At 39.0% G+C, this 20,306-nt stretch overlaps 2 protein-coding genes across 2 annotated transcripts; both read left to right on the top strand.

The window, feature by feature from the left end:
* Positions 1 to 8,091: 8,091 nt before the first annotated feature.
* LOC121423538 (proline-rich protein 36-like) lies at positions 8,092 to 12,611 on the top strand (the record flags this gene model as incomplete). The annotated part of the gene is made up of 2 exons (XM_041618892.1): positions 8,092 to 8,278; positions 10,630 to 12,611. Coding segments are annotated over exons 1-2 (2,169 nt in total), but the record flags the coding sequence as incomplete, so codon positions are not given.
* A 4-nt stretch (positions 12,612 to 12,615) lies between these two features.
* On the top strand, positions 12,616 to 15,462 carry LOC121423537 (leucine-rich repeat extensin-like protein 3; the record flags this gene model as incomplete). Its single annotated transcript, XM_041618891.1, has 3 exons — positions 12,616 to 13,928; positions 14,279 to 14,371; positions 15,438 to 15,462. Coding segments are annotated over 3 exons (1,431 nt in total), but the record flags the coding sequence as incomplete, so codon positions are not given.
* Positions 15,463 to 20,306: the final 4,844 nt, after the last annotated feature.

Raw genomic sequence — 20,306 nt, 5'->3', positions numbered from 1 at the left:
CTAGGGCCTAAATTTATGAGTTAACAGTTTGCAAGTCTTTTTTTTTTGAGAAATGATCTAGAGTGAAGGTAGATTTTACTTATTTCTTCATTTTCCATCATCATCATCAAAAAAAAAAATTAGGTCATTAAAATTCTGGGACTGCAATATTGCATCCATTCATTGAAATTATCAAAATGTATTGGTTCGTATTCATTAAGAGCAGAAGTTAGCCTATTCATACAAAATAAAGATTTCTTTTCTTATATTTCTCCATTTCAATGTGAGTAATGAATTAAAGTATAGGCCTACACATGTACATGTATATGAATGAAACAGGAGGTATTTTGTTCAGAATTTGGGCAATTTAGTTAATTTACAGTAGTAATAATGGAATGATGCCATTGATGTCATGAATGAGACCCCATTGTCATTATACTTTCTAAAACTGGTTTACTGGAAACCGGTTCAGGAAACCTGTTTGGAGGATCGCTTTGCTAGCATTCCCATTTGATCACCTGAAAGTGGAACAAGAAAGTAAACAAAATAGTAAACCGTAGAAATATACAATATAAACTGAATTTTTAAACTTTGGCTCCCCATAATTTCAGCAGAGTTAGACCATGGTCTAAGTTGAACCTTTAATTTTAGAATGCAAGCCTAACTGAACTATGAAATGATAAGTCATTGTTCAGAACACATCAATATGGAAAATCATAATCTTTTTCAGGACCACTTAATTTCATGGTCAGTTTTTTTAATCATGTCCATTACAATGTTGAGTTAAATTTCATTATAATATTCAAAAATTGATACTGTGTTGTATGAGCAAGCTTGCAACTGTAACAAAATGTCAAAACTTAGATTTTTATCAAATATGTTCCTAAAAGCAACTGCAAATTTTGTGATAGAAAAGGGTGTTTGCATGGTACGAATTCTCAATTCTCAAATGAGGGGATTGTTGGCTAAGTCGGTGATTATTGAGCTAATATTTTTCTCTCGCTTGCCGGTATCTGAAATCTTGCAAATTCATGATTGTAATCAAGACAATGCTAAAATTAGCCCAGCGAGTTTGGAGCGTGTGTGTTTGTGCATAAATAATGCCCCTATCAAGCAATGACAGGCCATTTTCAAACGAATAACTTAGAAGAGTTGATTTATTTTACCTCTATGTCTGTTGTTAATAGCAACTTGTCATATTCTGCTTCAAATTTATCTTCTTTTAAATGTAGTTTTCATATATATATATGAAAACTACATTTAAATGTAAAAATGCTGTCAAAACAGAAGTGTGCCCCCTCCCCCTTTGAAAGTGAAGACCTAAATTTAATTTTTGGTTAAAAACTTGTTTTTTGCTTGTCAACTTTCCTCGGAAAAATGTGCCCCCCTTTTGGAAAATCCTGGATCCGCCCCTGTATCTGGATATTTATACATTTTACTAATAAATGACTGGCAAGTTTAGGCTTGTGTAGTTCATCCGTCATCATCGGTTCATTTCTACGTTTCTACGTCATTATCATCAGCGCTTGTGTGAACAGGAGAGATGTAGGACCAAATATTTGCATGCCTCTTGCCTTTTTGCTCCGATAAGGTACTGTTATTTCTAATGGCACAATGATTGACAAGTTGCCATGCAGATCCATGTTCCTGTAAATATGGGAACTTTAAAGCCATAACACCTGTGTGCAACTGCAATCAGAGGCAATTTCAATAACTTGATGATATGAAATATGTAAACAAGATGAATTTATGGGCTCAAAGGGGCAAGGCCATTTTTTTATAAGGCAATTTAAAGGGGTGGTCTGGGCTGAAAATATTTATATCTTAATACACAGAGTAGTATTCACTGAGCAAAACGCTGAAAATTTCATCAAAATCGGATAACACATGATAAAGTTATTGAAGTTTAAAGTTTAGCAATATTTTGTGAAAACAGTTGTCATGAATATTCATTAGGCAAGCTGATGATGTCACATCTCCACTTTCCATTTTCTTATGTTATTACATAAAATCATATTTTTTTCATTATTTCATACTTGTGTGAATTATATGTCTCCCTTATAATGAAATAAGTTGCAGCAATAAATATCTAATGCTCTAAATCAGTTGTCAATCCAAATTTTCTAGTTCTTGGAGGAAAAAAATTGAATAAACCTAATTTCATATGATAAAAATACAAAAGAACAAGTGGAGATGTGACATCATCAGCCCACCTAATGAATATTCATAACTACTGTTTTTACAAAATATTACTAAACTTTAAAATTCAATAACTTTGCTATTTGTTGTCCAATTTTGACGAAATTTTCGGCATTCGCTCAGTGAATTCTATTCAGCCTGGACCACCCCTTTAAAGGATGGGGAAGGTGGCGCTCTTTTTAGAGGCTTCCAAATCCATTAAAAAGGGCATCAATAGTAAGATGTACTTTCAATGGAACACATGCACTGGATTACCACAGGCACCTATAAGCAGAAAGGGCACTAGATGGTGCTGCAACTAGCCAAGTTTGCTCTATCTCGAGATTTGAGCCCGATCGGCCCTCGAGATTCAAGAAACCCCATCTTCACCAGCGCAAGAAGAGCAATTCGTGCCCGAGCTAGGCATGGATGCATTATGGTCTGACGCTGTGAATAAATAATCCTGAGTGCGTCTGCACCTGCGAATTAGCGGAATAATACGTAAATATTGTGCTATTTTGCAAATAATCCTACGTTGACTTGCAAACTAAAGATTATTCCAGCAAACTAGATTGCGTCTCCATTACAAATAATCTTGTGATTGTTCAGATCGGGATAATTTACCAGATCAGAAATAGCGCAATTATTTGAAAACCCAGGGCTGGTGCCGATGGCCCTAATTACTTTGGCCTTTAGTCAAGATAGGGCACGTTATGTACGTAACATAAGAAGGGTGTCAAAAACACTAAAATAGTGAAAAAAGGGTATCTATTTCATCAGGGAAATTACGTGAATAGGGTCAAATTTGCGAGGGTAAAATAAAAAAGACTAAAATGTTTTATAAATGTATGTACTTTTTTAGCCCAACAATCAACACTACGTCAATTATAGAGTCTGACTTTGCACAAGGTGTGGGAGGTGGGGCCGTACTAAACCAAATGATGTAGGTAAAGGTAAAAACCGACGTCTGTGACATAATTTATAACAAAATATCGCTGTACTTGTTTAGGAGTTTAATTCAGGGAATACTTGCCAAGAGTATTGTTTTGTTTCTAATACTTGTTAAGGGTAGGGTTTCACATGCCAATACTTGTTAAGGGGTTCATTTTCAGAATATGGAAAATATGTGTTTAGGGTGCTTTCCGGGACCCCATGGTCGCGCATGGTATCTACTCGTCAATGGAAGTGCCCCCGGGCCTTCAGGACGATCTGGATAACTCTGATGAGCCGCTTCATACTAACCCTTGTAATAGCAGTCATTAGAGCTGTTATACTTTAATTATACAGCCCCCCCCCCTCCAAAACAAAAATGTCCCTCTGGCACTCTGCTGAATTAATTACAAAATGTTCTATAAAAAAATGATTGATTATTAATGTACAGGATTAGAAAGCTTATTTCATTTCCAAACTTTTATGAAAATTTCATTGGCATTTTGAGAAAAGCCAATCGTAAGTTCACCTTTTTGTGATTTTACGAATTGGCGTTCATGATAGCGTTTAACGATCAGCCTTCAAATGAAAATGAATAATGGAGCATTGTTTTAGACTCTGAAATGCATTCAAATGCCTGATTTGGGCATAAAAATGGAAAACATATCACTCCCTATTAAATGCTTGGTCCCAGCCATTTCTGTACGGTGTATGTACATTCATACCAGAATCATCATTTGTTCCCCCCCCCCTCGTGGCTCTCAACGAATGATTTGCAAGTTTTCATCGCTTCAAGGGATATTTGTTAACTGCTTTGAAACCATGTTACCCTCCTTTCTTTCCCCTCATCTCATTATTTCAAGTTCCCCCTTTCCATTTCTTTTGTTTGAGTATTTATTTTTTTCTTGGGAGTATTTTGGGGGTAAAATGTTAGCAACCTGCCTGCCTCTTCCTGCCCTGTGAGTTTCCTGAAGCAGAGGAAACATCCAGCACTACTTACCGTAATTGAACGATCAGAGAATGACGGAAACTGGTCGTCATGACTTAGCATTTCTCTTGTTTATATTTCCTGTTCTTTTTTTGTGTGGGTCTTCCTTTCTTTCTCTCGCTCTCTTTCTCTCTCCCTCCCTCTCTGCTGGCCAAATTTGATAATGATTCCCAAACTTTTCAATTTGTGTCGTATTCTCCTACGCCTCATTTGTTCTTTACATCACTCCCAATATCTTCACTTTGAATGGATGTTCATGTATTTTTAGCTGCTTCATTTCTCCTCTTACTTTCTCATCAGAATTCATATGAAAAGGAACCTATGAATGTAATATTTAATACTGTTTATTGAATCATTTTTTTTTTGAGGGGGATATTTGAATTATATAAACCATCTAGGTTTTATAACTTTCTTTTGACAATGTCAATGTTTTGTTTTCTTTTGTTTTTTCTTCATTTTTGTCCATAGTATTCCTGTGGCTGTCTTTTGAACAGTTGGTTGGTGTGTAGTTATTGTTTTCTTCAAACTGTTCCCCTGTTTCGAAATATTTATTCCATTTATATATTGATGTCCATCTCGGGGGGGGGGGGATAATTTTACTTCTCAAATTTGATTATCATTTCTGGTTTAAGGAGAAAGTCTTTCAACTATGTTCTGGACAGTCCGATGTAAAAAAATGGCTTTACAAAGGAAATTTTGGTGGCTAGCACTACAGTCATAAAAAAACGTGGAGCATGTTGCAATGCAATACCAGGAAAATTATCCCCTGCTTGTTTCCCTTGATTATTCTTACCCCCCCCCTCTCCCCTCTCTGCTCCACCCCCACGCCATTTAATAGTTGAACAAAAATTACTGTATCAACTTATCCCCCTCCCTCTCTCTCTTTCCTCCTAATTTTCATAAGTTATTGGATTAATATTACTCCTGTCACAACTGCTCAAAGGAAGTATTTTGCACCAATTTCAAATCAATAATACTCTTCACTGACTGGTCAAGCACTGATTTGCAATTTCACCTCCCTGTATACATGTAGCATCCGTGTGTAATTCCTGTGTATTATTTTGATGTCCGATACAGATTTCAAGATTGACAGATTTCCTTTGCCGACACCTTGTGTTTCCTTTGCTCTCCCTGGGCTGGGAGAGGGGGTCATGGAGGGGGAAGCAAGTAGCCTCTGATAGTGACCAGTTGACCAGTCAGCTTAAACTCTGAAGTAAGTCCATTATAAGAGAAATCCTCTCCACCAAGGGCAGAAATCTCTCCCCAAGGTTAGTGGGGACCAGGGGCAGGAAAATTTTATGTGTAAAAATCACCCCAAAAGTAAGTTCATTTCAACCAAAATAATTCGACAAGCAAAAAAAGAAGAAAAAAAAGGTAATCACCCCCCAAAAGTAAGATCATTTCGACCCCCCAAAAAATTTAAATTTGACAAGCAAAAAAAGGTAATCACCCCCAAAGACATAATTTTTCCATAATAAAAGACCAAAAATAGTCGGGGACATTTGATATTGTGCCCCCCCCACCTACTATTTTTATTTTGTAAACATTCCTATTTTTAGAAATTCAAAACCTGTTTAGATGTTTACATTGTCAACTGCCCTCCTGCGCTGTAATCACATGTTTTAATGATAATACAGGAAACTTGTAAAGGATATCAACTGAAGACCAGGATGAGCGCCTTTCCTGTCCATAGGTGTCCGACAATTCAGCCCAAATATTTTGGCCTGTATTTTTTTAAAAGGTTTGAAGATTTAATGACATAATTAAACCTTTTTAGGCTGCGATGTATCAACATAATCATGAAATCATTATTGGATATTCATAATTTTTTCAGTATTGCATAATTTTGATAATATTGAAATATCGCCCAGCACTAGTTTACAGCCTTGACCTACATGTACAGTTGAATACAGACTTCCATGTGAACTTCACTTACATCAAAGGCCAACACAGGAAATAATGCTCATACTATCGTTAGATGTAATCACTTGTTTATCCCTATTTTACCGACTAACAACAACACCAACGGAATAAACAAATCAATAACTAAACAGGCCCTACGAAATGGTCGGAACATCCGTCGGAAGTGCACCTTCACATGCAGCGTTAATCCATGGACACTCTGGCATGGACATGATGGTGTCCTAACTCTCTTCCTGCGATGTGTCACTGAGTTTTATAGAGGAATGGAGGGTTGTTCATGGATGGGAGGTGGATCGATATATCCGCGGGGGGAAATTGGGTGGAAATATGTTCATAGGTTGATGGGTTAGAGACAGACAATGTTGTGAAATATGAGCCTATTATTTTCCTGGAAGAAAAAATAAGAAACAGAGCTGATAGGCGTCTGCGTGGCTATGCACAGTCCACAATCACTTTAAGAATGCTATTTGGCAGCTTCTTCTTGTCACATGTTATATCCATATTCAATTTTTTTTCTTCTTTAAAATATAAAAATAGAAAATACACGATTTTTCTAATTTGAGGGAACAAATGCAATTTAATCTTACATTATGAAAGCTGTGTTCTTCTATTTGGCTTTAACATATTCGTGTTAATAGCTTACAACGGTTTGAGACACTGGTTGAAACACCACCCTCTCAAAAATGATTTTCCTGTCAGAATTCCTTTTAGAATGATCATCAGTACGTCATTTATAACAATGCAATTCTGTATAACCATTGTTTAATTTGCGGTTTTGAGTCAACCCACCTGACATGTATGTATGCACGTACGTGTTGTTTTTTTCACTTGTGTACTATCCCTCTCCCCAGTGCCCTCGGCCATGTTATATATATAGTTTACCGGTATCTGGGAACAGAAGTCAATATTCGCATAACCCACAAATCCAAAGTCCATAAGTCGTGCGATATGATCCTCTTACATCTCGACTGGGGCTTGGAAGCAAAGGGCTTCGAGACGAGTCCAGGAACACCTCTCTCAAGTTTGTTTGTTGGAACCTTTCAACTGATGTACATAGCCATGCTAAGTTTGGACACGTGCTGAAGCGTATGCTTGAATTGCAGTGCTTCCAAAAATGGATATATTGGTCTCCACAGCCAGCGCTCCATTGCACAAAACTTTCTTGTGATGGTTATTCTGTCATAGCTGGTAAATCTGCGTTTTTCTTTCATTTCTACAGGTATGTTTTGCAAACCGTCATTGGTATTTGGCTGTTGATGATTGTGGGAATGATCGTATAACCCCTTCCCATCCAAATTGTGTGACTCCCATTGGGTTAATACAGGGACCACTCTGTCTTAGGAGTTTAAAGGTTAATTAATTAATTGATTTCCATTTCACAATATTGTAAATGATATGATAAACATAATATAAGGTCAAATATACTACAAGACATATAGCATAATCATAGATTTATGGAACACATTTCAATAAATTAAAGTTGATTTGAATTAAAAGAGAAAAATCCATCAAGCAAAACACTGAAAATTTCATCAAAAATCGGATCTAAAATAGGAGAGTTATGACATTTGAAAGTTTTGTTTATTTCACAAAACAGTTATCTGCACATCCTGGTTGGTATGCAAATGAGGAGACTGATGACATCATCCACTCACTTTTTCTTTTGTATTTCATTATATGAAATATGAAATACTCTAATCTTCTCCTCATTGTCAAGTGAAGTAATAATTCCTCCCTGAACATGTGGAATTAGCATTGTTTGGTACTACATGATTCAGTCATGGTGGTCCTTAATGTTGTCAAATCTGTAAAAAATAAAATATTGTATAATTCAAACAATAAGAAAACAAAAGAAATAGTGAGTGATGGACATCATCGACTTACTTGACTCATTTACAAGTCACTTTTTGTGAAAAATAAGTGAAACTTTAAAATGCCAGAACTTCCTTATTTTACATCCGATTTTGATGAAATTTTCAGCGTTATGCTAGTTTGATTTTTCTCTGTTTATTCAAATCAAGGATTTTCTAGGGTGGACTTGACCTGTAAATTCCAGTTTATGACTCTACTTTAGGATTTCAGCATTACAAATGATGGAGATAATTTCTAAGATAGCACACTACTATCACTATCTCCAAATAGAGAGATCGCCTAATGCGGGTAATGGTAAAGTGACTTTGACAGTAAAAGGAAGTGGAGGAGATTGTCATTTGATGTATGTGGGACTAAGGAGTATAGGAGGAGGAAATGTTGCGGGTTTGTTTGGGCCATTTATTGAAGGTAATTTAAGCGTCTATCAAGCCATGAGGGACTTGCTTCTTTTAATGTCATCTATCATTTTGGTTTCTTCTTTTTTAGTTGCAGATGACATTCCAACTTTCAGAAGGTGATCCCATTAAAAAGGGTTGTTGATGATAGCAGTTAAAATGCTTGGCTGATTATTATATTGGCTGTTTTTTCTTATTATTGAGAGATAGATGCGTCATTGATGTTTAGCAGTTTACGATGTGAAAGCTTTTGTGAGGGGTTTTCTCATAAGATACTTACTGAAGTAGCTTTATAGCACATCTGTAACATTTCTCAGTGGTGTTTGATAAAAGAAAGATTATTGAAGGTCAATTCCACCCCATACAATTGTTGATTTAATTCGATAGAGAAAAATCAAACAAGAATAATGCCGAAAATGTCATCAAAATCAGACGTTAAGTAAGAAAATTATGACATTTTTGAGTTTCACTTTTTTCACAGAAGTTATGTGCACAATGCAAATGAGAGAGTCAATGATGTTCCTCACTATTTCTTTTTTTTTCACATTTGACAAGGACCAACTTGACTTAAGCATAAACTATCAAAATAATGGTAATTGCATGTGTTCAGGGAGGAATTAAATTTTGTTTCACATGACAATAAGGAGAAAATTAGAATTTTCATATTTCATATAATAAAATACAAAAGAATAGTGAATGGGTTATATCATCAGTCTGATCATTTGTCCGGGGGGCCACTTCCATTGACGAATTGATACCCGCGACCATGGGGTCTCGAAAAGCACCCTAAACACGTATTTTCCATATTCTTAAAATGCACCCCTTAACAAGTATTGGCGTCTCAAACCCTACCCTTAACAAGTATTGAAAACAAATCGATACTCTGGCAAGTAATCCCTGAAATGAACCCCTAAACAAGTACAGCGATATATTGTCATGTACAGGTCCGTCGGTGGTCAGTTTTACCTTTACACACCATTTGGTTTCGTAAGGCCCCACCTTCCACAACTCGCGCAAATTGGACTCTAAACACATAGTGTTGGGGCAAAAAGGACATCCTTTATCAAACATTTTAATTTTATTTTATCATCCCCGAAAATTTGACCCTAAACACGTAGCTTTCCTAGCAAAATAGATACCCTTTTTAAATTATTTTGGTGTTTTTGATACCCTTAACATGCCCTATCACCCTATTTTTTTGTTCGCGCATGGTATCCACTCGTCAATATAAGTGGGCCCCCCCCCCCCGGGTCATTTGTACACCGACCAAGATGTACTGTGCATATAAACATTTTCTGAAATTAAGCGAAACTTTAAAAATGTCATGGCGTGAAATCTCGGTCAGTTGACTGGGTTTCGGATCCCGATGATCCCGGTTTGATTCCCACTTGGTGCGCTGTTGCTCTTAAAGGCATTTATCCTCGTTTGATAGGACCTTAAGCCGTTGGTCCTCTGGTTGCTTGCTTACAAGCATTCATTCCTCCTTAGCAATCAGGTAAAAAATCAACACCATAAACAAGATTTAAGAATAAACCTTTGTTTTGTTACATTTTAAACATGTATGATTTGTAGTTGAAGCTGGTGATTATGATAGTTTGTTTTGCTGACATACTGGCCTTCCAGTTTCATTTTCTGGCTGAACAGATACTACACCCACCCAGTTTAGAATTCCACAGAAATCTATTATAGAAATAAACAATATAACAGTAAACTATAGGAACTGCCAAAAAAAGGAAGAAAACAAACCCAAAAATAATTGTTGTCAGGGTCTGAGTTGATTGATGTACAGGAAATAAGTGATGTCAATATAGTTTAAAAAGTCGGAAGTAGTATTTATGGAGGTGGGATTCTCTAATTATAGGGTAGAGAAACAAACAAATGTTTGAAGAACTTTGGATATGAACAAAATTTTGTTTATGTGTACTGTCTATTTTTAGTTTCTATCGAAAACAAATGTCAATGCCGCTGATGTTTATAGAACTTAACATGGGTGACATACTAAGTTTAAGTTTATGTCATAAAATTTGGTTTAGTTTGTACAGTAGGTCCACGACTTCATGCCAATCAACATTTTTCATGAAACTAGGACTAATTGTCTATAGATTTGATATTGTTCATGTTTTTTTAATGATTTTATGGCAATTTCTTATAAAGTACGTTCAGACATATATGAATATCCCTAATTTTTAGTCTTGAACTTAAATTCAGTATTATATTTTATTAATTTTTGATCAATAATATGACTGTTTTTCCTGTTCATTTTATGTTGTGTTGTTTATTAGTTCAGTTTTACATTTCCTATCTCACTTGTGTTTACTTTTCTACCTTCTTTCTCCATCATATTTTTGCCCAAGGCTTCCCCAGAATTATTCAGAATTTTACGACATAAATCATTAAATCCTACTTCTGTTTCCCATCCTATCACTGTCTTCTCCACCTTCTTACCCCCTTCCTCTCTTCCCATCCTATCACTGTCTTCTCCACCCTCTTACCCCCTTCCTCTCTTCCCATCCTATCACTGTCTTCTCCACCCTCTTACCCCCTTCCTCTCTTCCCATCCTATCACTGTCTTCTCCACCCTCTTACCCCCTTCCTCTCTTCCCATCTTATCACTGTCTTCTCCACCCTCTTACCCCCTTCCTCTCTTCCCATCCTATCACTGTCTTCTCCACCCTCTTACCCCTTCCTCTCTTCCCATCCTATCACTGTCTTCTCCACCCTCTTACCCCCTTCCTCTCTTCCCATCCTATCACTGTCTTCTCCACCCTCTTACCCCCTTCCTCTCTTCCCATCCTATCACTGTCTTCTCCACCCTCTTACCCCCTTCCTCTCTTCCCATCCTATCACTGTCTTCTACACCCTCTTACCCCCTTCCTCTCTTCCCATCCTATCACTGTCTTCTCCACCCTCTTACCCCCTTCCTCTCTTCCCATCCTATCACTGTCTTCTCCCCCTCTTACCCCCTTCCTCTCTTCCCCATCCTATCACTGTCTTCTCCACCCTCTTACCCCCTTCCTCTCTTCCCATCCTATCACTGTCTTCTCCACCCTCTTACCCCCTTCCTCTCTTCCCATCCTATCACTGTCTTCTCCACCCTCTTACCCCCTTCCTCTCTTCCCATCCTATCACTGTCTTCTCCACCCTCTTACCCCCTTCCTCTCTTCCCATCCTATCACTGTCTTCACCCTCTTACCCCCTTCCTCTCTTCCCATCCTATCACTGTCTTCTCCACCCTCTTACCCCCTTCCTCTCTTCCCCATCCTATCACTGTCTTCTCCACCCTCTTACCCCCTTCCTCTCTTCCCATCTTATCACTGTCTTCTCCACCCTCTTACCCCCTTCCTCTCTTCCCCATCCTATCACTGTCTTCTCCACCCTCTTACCCCCTTCCTCTCTTCCCATCCTATCACTGTCTTCTCCACCCTCTTACCCCCTTCCTCTCTTCCCCATCCTATCACTGTCTTCTCCACCCTCTTACCCCCTTCCTCTCTTCCCATCCTATCACTGTCTTCTCCACCCTCTTACCCCCTTCCTCTCTTCCCATCCTATCACTGTCTTCTCCCCCTCTTACCCCCTTCCTCTCTTCCCCATCCTATCACTGTCTTCTCCACCCTCTTACCCCCTTCCTCTCTTCCCATCCTATCACTGTCTTCTCCACCCTCTTACCCCCTTCCTCTCTTCCCATCCTATCACTGTCTTCTCCCCCCTCTTACCCCTTCCTCTCTTCCCCATCCTATCACTGTCTTCTCCACCCTCTTACCCCCTTCCTCTCTTCCCATCCTATCACTGTCTTCTCCACCCTCTTACCCCCTTCCTCTCTTCCCATCCTATCACTGTCTTCTCCACCCTCTTACCCCCTTCCTCTCTTCCCATCCTATCACTGTCTTCTCCACCCTCTTACCCCCTTCCTCTCTTCCCATCCTATCACTGTCTTCTCCACCCTCTTACCCCCTTCCTCTCTTCCCATCCTATCACTGTCTTCTCCACCCTCTTACCCCCTTCCTCTCTTCCCCATCCTATCACTGTCTTCTCCACCCTCTTACCCCCTTCCTCTCTTCCCATCTTATCACTGTCTTCTCCACCCTCTTACCCCCTTCCTCTCTTCCCCATCCTATCACTGTCTTCTCCACCCTCTTACCCCCTTCCTCTCTTCCCATCCTATCACTGTCTTCTCCACCCTCTTACCCCCTTCCTCTCTTCCCCATCCTATCACTGTCTTCTCCACCCTCTTACCCCCTTCCTCTCTTCCCATCCTATCACTGTCTTCTCCACCCTCTTACCCCTTCCTCTCTTCCCATCCTATCACTGTCTTCTCCACCCTCTTACCCCCTTCCTCTCTTCCCATCCTATCATCTTCTCCACCCTCTTACCCCCTTCCTCTCTTCCCATCTTATCACTGTCTTCTCCACCCTCTTACCCCCTTCCTCTCTTCCCATCCTATCACTGTCTTCTCCACCTTCTTACCCCCTTCCTCTCTTCCCATCCTATCACTGCCTTCTCCACCCTCTTACCCCCTTCCTCTCTTCCCATCCTATCACTGTCTTCTCCACCCTCTTACCCCCTTCCTCTCTTCCCATCCTATCACTGTCTTCTCCACCCTCTTACCCCCTTCCTCTCTTCCCATCCTATCACTGTCTTCTCCACCCTCTTACCCCCTTCCTCTCTTCCCATCCTATCACTGTCTTCTCCACCCTCTTACCCCCTTCCTCTCTTCCCATCCTATCACTGTCTTCTCCCCCCTCTTACCCCCTTCCTCTCTTCCCCATCCTATCACTGTCTTCTCCACCCTCTTACCCCCTTCCTCTCTTCCCATCCTATCACTGTCTTCTCCACCCTCTTACCCCCTTCCTCTCTTCCCATCCTATCACTGTCTTCACACTCTTACCCCCTTCCTCTCTTCCCATCCTATCACTGTCTTCTCCACCCTCTTACCCCCTTCCTCTCTTCCCATCCTATCACTGTCTTCTCCACCCTCTTACCCCCTTCCTCTCTTCCCATCCTATCACTGTCTTCTCCACCCTCTTACCCCTTCCTCTCTTCCCATCCTATCACTGTCTTCTCCACCCTCTTACCCCCTTCCTCTCTTCCCATCCTATCACTGTCTTCTCCACCCTCTTACCCCCTTCCTCTCTTCCCATCCTATCACTGTCTTCTCCACCCTCTTACCCCCTTCCTCTCTTCCCCATCCTATCACTGTCTTCTCCACCCTCTTACCCCTTCCTCTCTTCCCCATCCTATCACTGTCTTCTCCACCCTCTTACCCCCTTCCTCTCTTCCCATCCTATCACTGTCTTCTCCACCCTCTTACCCCCTTCCTCTCTTCCCCATCCTATCACTGTCTTCTCCACCCTCTTACCCCTTCCTCTCTTCCCATCCTATCACTGTCTTCTCCACCCTCTTACCCCCTTCCTCTCTTCCCATCCTATCACTGTCTTCTCCACCCTCTTACCCCCTTCCTCTCTTCCCATCCTATCACTGTCTTCTGCACCCTCTAATCCCTTTCTTCTCTTCACTATACCTCCATCGTCTTCTCTAATCTATTGTCCTCTCTATTCTTCTCCATCCCATTCTCCAACCTCTTGCCCCCTTCCCTCCACCCCTATCCTGTCCTCATTATCTGTCAGTCACATCCCACCTGGGTGCATCGTACGCACCGTGACTCGGTAAGAACCGACCCCTTCCTGCCGATGCAGGTGTGCAAATTTGACTAATTCAGCCTGATTAGACACAAAAGAGGTACCACATTATAATTGTCTGCTAGGCCCCGCTGCCGACCCGTCAACACCTCCGCCCTGCTGAAATACAGGGGGAATCTTTGGAGCTTTCAACGCTCCTCGCCAGCCGGGGATCTATCGTCAGCCCATCAATTTTTTATGCTACATCACTTCAGAAGGCTGCTTCATCACCCTCGGAGTGATTTGGCTCTACTGATTAAACCTGACAGGATCTCTGGAGCAACGGCAAGTTCATCTCTAAAAATTATTTCTTTTTATATCTTGCATTGTCTTTGTAGGGTAGCTGCTAGCCTGGACAAAGGGCTGCGGTATCCTGTTTACAAGCTTTGCCAAGTTCAGTGCATTGTATCCATCCCGATCCAATGTCAGAGGTAAGTTGAGATGTATTTCATAACCAAGTAGTTTTAAGGTTGTACAGAGTGTCCCAGCAAATAGTCATTTATTGATACTTTCCTAGCAACCAAGCCTATTACAGGGATCCAGACATTTTGACTACATGTCCTCCGGGAAATAAGTATAGTACAGAGTGTCAAAAAATATGCATGCTATAAGGTGTCCCAGCAAATAGGCTTTGTACAGAGTGCCATAATTAAATAAACCTAGCAAGTAGGCTTAAGAAAGTGGCCTTTTAGAGAAGTGTCCCAATGAATGGACATTTTACAGTGTCCTAGAAAACAAGTAAATGTCACCATGCAAATGAAAACTTATGCAGAGTACTGAGCTGATAGATGTTTTACAGAGTGTCTAACAGAGAGCAAATATTGGCAGGCATTATATTAAGGGTATTGTTTAACTTTGTGAGCAGCCGATTTAAAAAATTCTCAAACCAAGATGAAACATGTGTACCAGTGCATGTATTAGAACTAATAAACCCTAAAAAAAAAACATTATTAAGAATGAAAAGCTCAAACTACAAGGCAAACCCCGATTTTGTAAATAGGCGTCTTATAGACACCTGAATAGTACACATAAGTGTATGGGATAAAATTAAGATGGTGTTTCCGGTCACTTTATATTTCAATTTTTGAAGCACTAAATAATTATTTTCGCATGCAATTTTTTCTGGCCTTCATTTTTGTAACATATCCTAGACACAGGTGACAAGTGTGACCTAGCTCAGATTTTTTTAAAGTCAAACCAATGTAAAACAATCACTTTAAGGGGAATTCCCTATACAGCGCGTCCCAAAAAAAAATGTCCCTTTGTCATAGGACTGGATTAATTCTAAAATGTGGAAGGATTCTCAAATAAATGTTCATGAGTAGAAAGCTCATTTCATGATCTAACTTCTATGAAAATTTCATTGGTCGCGCTTCAGCGGTTTTGAATACACACTCTGTTACGTAACAGTAGTGCATTTTAGCCCATTCCAAGTTTGCAGTACTGATGCATTTCTTCATTTGTCTATGGCATGTTAACCCCCATTCTTACATCCAGGATCTTAGCAGGGATATTTCCCTAATCATATCCAGGCTCATTAAATCATAAACTTGAGCATGTTCAGAAGGACAAGAAACATAAAAATTAAGTTTGTTTGATGATTGATAAGGGGAATCAGTGCACCAATTTTAAAGAAAATGTGAATGATGGATGGGTAAAATAAGCTGAAAAAAGGGGGAATCCACAAGTTAATCACCCTTTGCGTAAAGGATTTTTACCATAGAAAATTTTGACTTTTTCTTTTAAAAAGTTACATTGAATTATTAAACTTGACCTCAGTAGCTTATTAACAAAAAAAAATTAATTAAAACAAAGATGCAGTATTGTTGGAATTATGCATGAAACAGACATGACCTGTTGTCTCAATCATTGTGCATCTCCCGTTTATCAAACATGAAATGTACTGTCAAATACTGTTTTTGCCCTTCTGAACATGCTCCAGGTTGTGATTTGACGAGCTTGGTTAGATCATGGAGATTTCCCTGGTCAGATCAGGGAATTCCTTGGTCAGAACAAGGAGATAGAGTTAATATCTCCTTGGTCAGAATGGTCAAAGGGGGTTGATATGCAAGAAAATGCAGAACACAGAGCAGTGCTGCATGCATGCAAACTTGGAATGGGCTGAAAAGCACCACTGTTACATAATAGGCTGTGTATTCAAAACCACTGAAGCGAAACCAAATAAATTTTTATAGAAGTTAGAACAAGAAATGGGCTTCCTATATCCATACATTTCATTAAGAATAATTTTTGTTTTTGGAAGTTATTTAGCCGCATATCAGAGGGACATTTTTTTTTGGACGCGCTGTATTTACACCAAAAATATGTGGCAAGATTACCCGACTACACATACCTCAATCAATGTTTGTTTCATTGTTCTTTTCTAGACAGCGAAGTTTCCCTCTTTCATGTGATACCAATGTTTATTGAACTTTTGTATTTCCAATTTCATTGATTATCAATGTTAATAACCTTATTGTTCGATTGTGGGAATGTCTGCTATGTGTGGTTGATTATAGTTTGGAAATATTTAGTGAAATAGGATAACTAAATAAATTTCCATTAAAATGCAGATTGATTGTCAATTTGAATGAACAGCCAATATACCCACTTTAAAAGTGCTGTCCGATTATAAACTTAATTGTACAAATGTCTACAGATCAATAAACTTGATAGTTTGGTTCTGACTTCATTAAAAAGAAAGGAGACTTTTGGTACTTTCTAAAATTAAACTAAAATCTAACTAACTCGGTAGTGATTTGATATTTCTGAATCCAATCATATTTGTTGAAAGGAATAGCTATAATTTGCAAAATTCTCTCCCCGTTTATCCCTCCACCTCAGATGTTTTTTTTTTGTTCAAAGTGTCCATGTACACTGAGTATGATCCAGCTTTGTACATGTATATTATTGCTGTCATAGGTGCATGCCTGGGCTATGTGCTTTTTTGTGCTTTTAAAGGGGAAGTTCACCCTGAAGAAAACTTTGTGGTAAAAATTGCAGAAAAAATAGTAAAAAATATTGGTGAAGGTTTGAAGAAAATCCGTTAAAGAGTAAGAAAGTTATTAGAGTTCAAAGTTTTGGATTTGTGACGTCATAAACGAGCAGCTGCCCCATGTGTTCTGTAACATAAAAGGCATGAATTTCAAATTTTGCTTGGTTCCTGATGACTTAATTTTGTTTTCTATTCATTATCGGGTGTGAAATGATTTGTCTATTGATATACAAAAGGTACAGTGAAAACCATTTTCAATTTTCTGAGAAAATGACATTTCATTGATTTTTTACCATTCGCTATGTAGGAATGCTGCTCGCATATGACGTCACAAATCAAATAATTGAAATTCGAATAACTTTTTAATTATTTGATGAATTTTTCTCAAACCTTCGACAATTTTTATTATTATTTTTTCTGCTATTTTTACAATAAACTTTTTGTCAGGGTGAACTTCCCCTTTAATGGTGCAAGTGTGTCCAAGATTATTACTATATTGTAAACCTCTTGTGTGAATTTATTGCTTCATAAAACTGAGGGGGGGGGTAGGCTGCTGTTTGAACAAATTCTCTGTGTTATAGCCCTCCCCCATAGAAATTTCAGTAACCTTCCATTAAATGCATTCTTTTTATCTGTCATGAATTTCTTTAGTTGTGTTGCAGCTAGATTTTTGAAAGACATTTATTTTAAAGTGTCCGTGTTCACACAATTTTCTTTTAATTTCTATTAATGATAATAGTTACATTTATAGAGCGCTTCATACATTGGTTTTTAAGCGCTTTACATTGTAATTAGTATTACCGTGGTCATAGGATCCAACACTGTTCCACACATAAAGTGCACCATTTCCACTCCCTGGGGAGTATCCTGGCCAGGCAACCATTTATAGGTGCACACGTGCCAATCTAATCACATTGACGTTCACATCCAAAAGGACATTAGTGCCGGTGGGATTCGAACCCTCGACCCTTGATTTAAGAGTCAAGCAACTGAACCACTACACCGTGACACCTCATGTTAACGGTTTACATATAAAGCCAGTCTCAAGTCTCGTTTGGAGAATGTGTTTTGAAATATGATTCCCTGTAATCAGCCTTTGATACTGCAGTCGCTCGTTCTAATGCATGCATGCAATTTCACTTACGTCATACTGCCTCTTCGTGGCAAGTCTCTGCGAATATGCGAACGCATGTGCTAAAGTTGACCTACATGTTTCCCAGCTCACCTGTAGATCATAAGATAGCATATTTGATACTGTACTCGGTTCAAAAACAAAATTACAACTTGACAAAACTCACCATCAACATTGCATGATTAACACCACCTCATGGTGTTATGATACAAATCACCGTTTTTCAATCATGATTCATATATATTTACGCTCCTGTGCCCAAAATTATGCTTGAACGCGCCCTTTAGCCATTCTCTACATTGTTTTTACTGGGTAAGGACTAAAAATAAATGATAACATTATCTAACGAGCGAATGACATGATCTGCAGACAAGATAGTATTAGGGGCGTTGTTTTAAGAGAGCAGATAGTCATCCTAACGTCATAACATCCCTGTTTAGCTATACTCCCAGTTGGATAGCGTTTTCCAGTCGTCTTTGTTTCAGTCTCAAAGTTTCTCATTTTTTACCTTTCTGCCGAGATTCAAATATGAATATTTATGAAAAAATTATAAATAATGACATAAATTATCTAATATCCAAAGCTAAGATTGGTCTGAAAATGTAAAGCACAATAACTAAATTACTAGTATTTATTCTACTTAAGATCCATGCTTAAATCCCTGATACTCCCCCCCCCCCCCCCCTTGCGGATATGTTTGTCTCTTATCTGGCACAGTGATGCATAAATTTGTATCCTGGTGTTGGGATATGAAATATAGCCCAATTGGAATTACAATAAGGAATAATATAACTTGTAACATTTATTTAGCACTTAATACAGGGTTTCAAATCGCTTCATACTCTTACCCTGGCTTTAATTAGCAGGGCTACACTAATCAGGTTGCTAGAGTATTTGAGGAATTCCTTTCCAGCGGTATTTGAGGAATTCCTTTCCAGCGGTTGCCCAGTTACTACACCTGGGTGGAGAGTGGCAAATGTAGATTAACACCTTGCCAAAGGATGCAGAACTGAATAATCATTGGTAAAGTGGCAAGTAGACCAAAATGGTCATTAGACCAAAGTAAAACCCCCTTGATTAGACAAGTTTACAATCCACTATATTTTATTTATCAACATTGAACAAAAGGAGTCCATCACAAGTGGAGAACGTGAAGTCCTCCAAAAACGAAACTCTGTTCCCACATTTACTCTTCCGATCGAGCGAGAATCGAGTCGCTTTTGTTTTTCGAGTTGTGTTTGATTGAAGCTACTTCTGCAACAGGGCTAAAATATTGACGTCATCCCAGAGTAGAATTCTTGCCTATGTTTTTTGTTGATCCTTCCTCTATAAATACCCCCTCTCAAGTTTAGATGCTAATCCCAGAGACCCAAAGATAAGCAAACCATAGACAAGATGGCATTTGGGGGCGTTGTCATAGGCGTTCCAGGAGTACCCGTTCCGATAGTAACCAGCGCGTCAAAACATCCCCTTAAATTCTGGCTACTCCCCGTCGGGCATTGTCCTGGTCACTGAGCAATGAGGATCGTTACTCCAGGTCATTTAACCTGGCTGACAATACAGACATGAAGGGGTGTTTTACAAATCTATTTGCAGTATTGAATGTCAATTTTGAAATTGAAATTTTTGCAAAATTGTTTATCCACATTTCATTGGCGAATTTACTATTGATCGTTCATCTATTACATATCAAAACACTTTTTTGTTGTAGAAACTTGACCACTATATTAATTAATAATTTTTAATTGAGTTAAAATTGCAGTTAATCTTCAGACTTGAAATTTGATATTGATTGATTTTATATGTTGATTTCTATAAGTCCCAAAGACTGATTTTTACTACATATATGTATCTAGACTTCCAGAGATTATGATGCGTTTTGAGTACATGTACTTAAATGATTATAATACCGTGTTTACACATTGACTCGGCTCGGGGGTTGAACACGAGAGCCGTGCTCAACACGGCAATTTTATGCTGTGTAAATGCGATCAGAGTGATCCGCGAGCCGTGTCGAACACGGCTTTATCGATCCTACAAAATCGAAGGTTTCAACCCGCGACCCGAGTCAGACTCGGCAATTTTTTCGTGTGTAAACAGAAAGCCGTGTCGAACTCTCTTGACCTAGGTCACTGCGCGCGCTTTCACTTTTGGCATTGTTGTTCGCACGGACAAGATTCGATTCCGGCGGTGAATTTCCCGCCTTTAATTTGCGACGTCATAATTCTTCTTCCGTTCG

Source organism: Lytechinus variegatus, chromosome 11 (assembly GCF_018143015.1).
Source record: "Lytechinus variegatus isolate NC3 chromosome 11, Lvar_3.0, whole genome shotgun sequence".
Lineage (NCBI taxonomy): Eukaryota > Metazoa > Echinodermata > Echinoidea > Temnopleuroida > Toxopneustidae > Lytechinus > Lytechinus variegatus.
The sequence above is the reverse complement of the archived record's forward strand: the minus strand, read 5'-3'. Positions and strand labels throughout refer to the sequence as shown.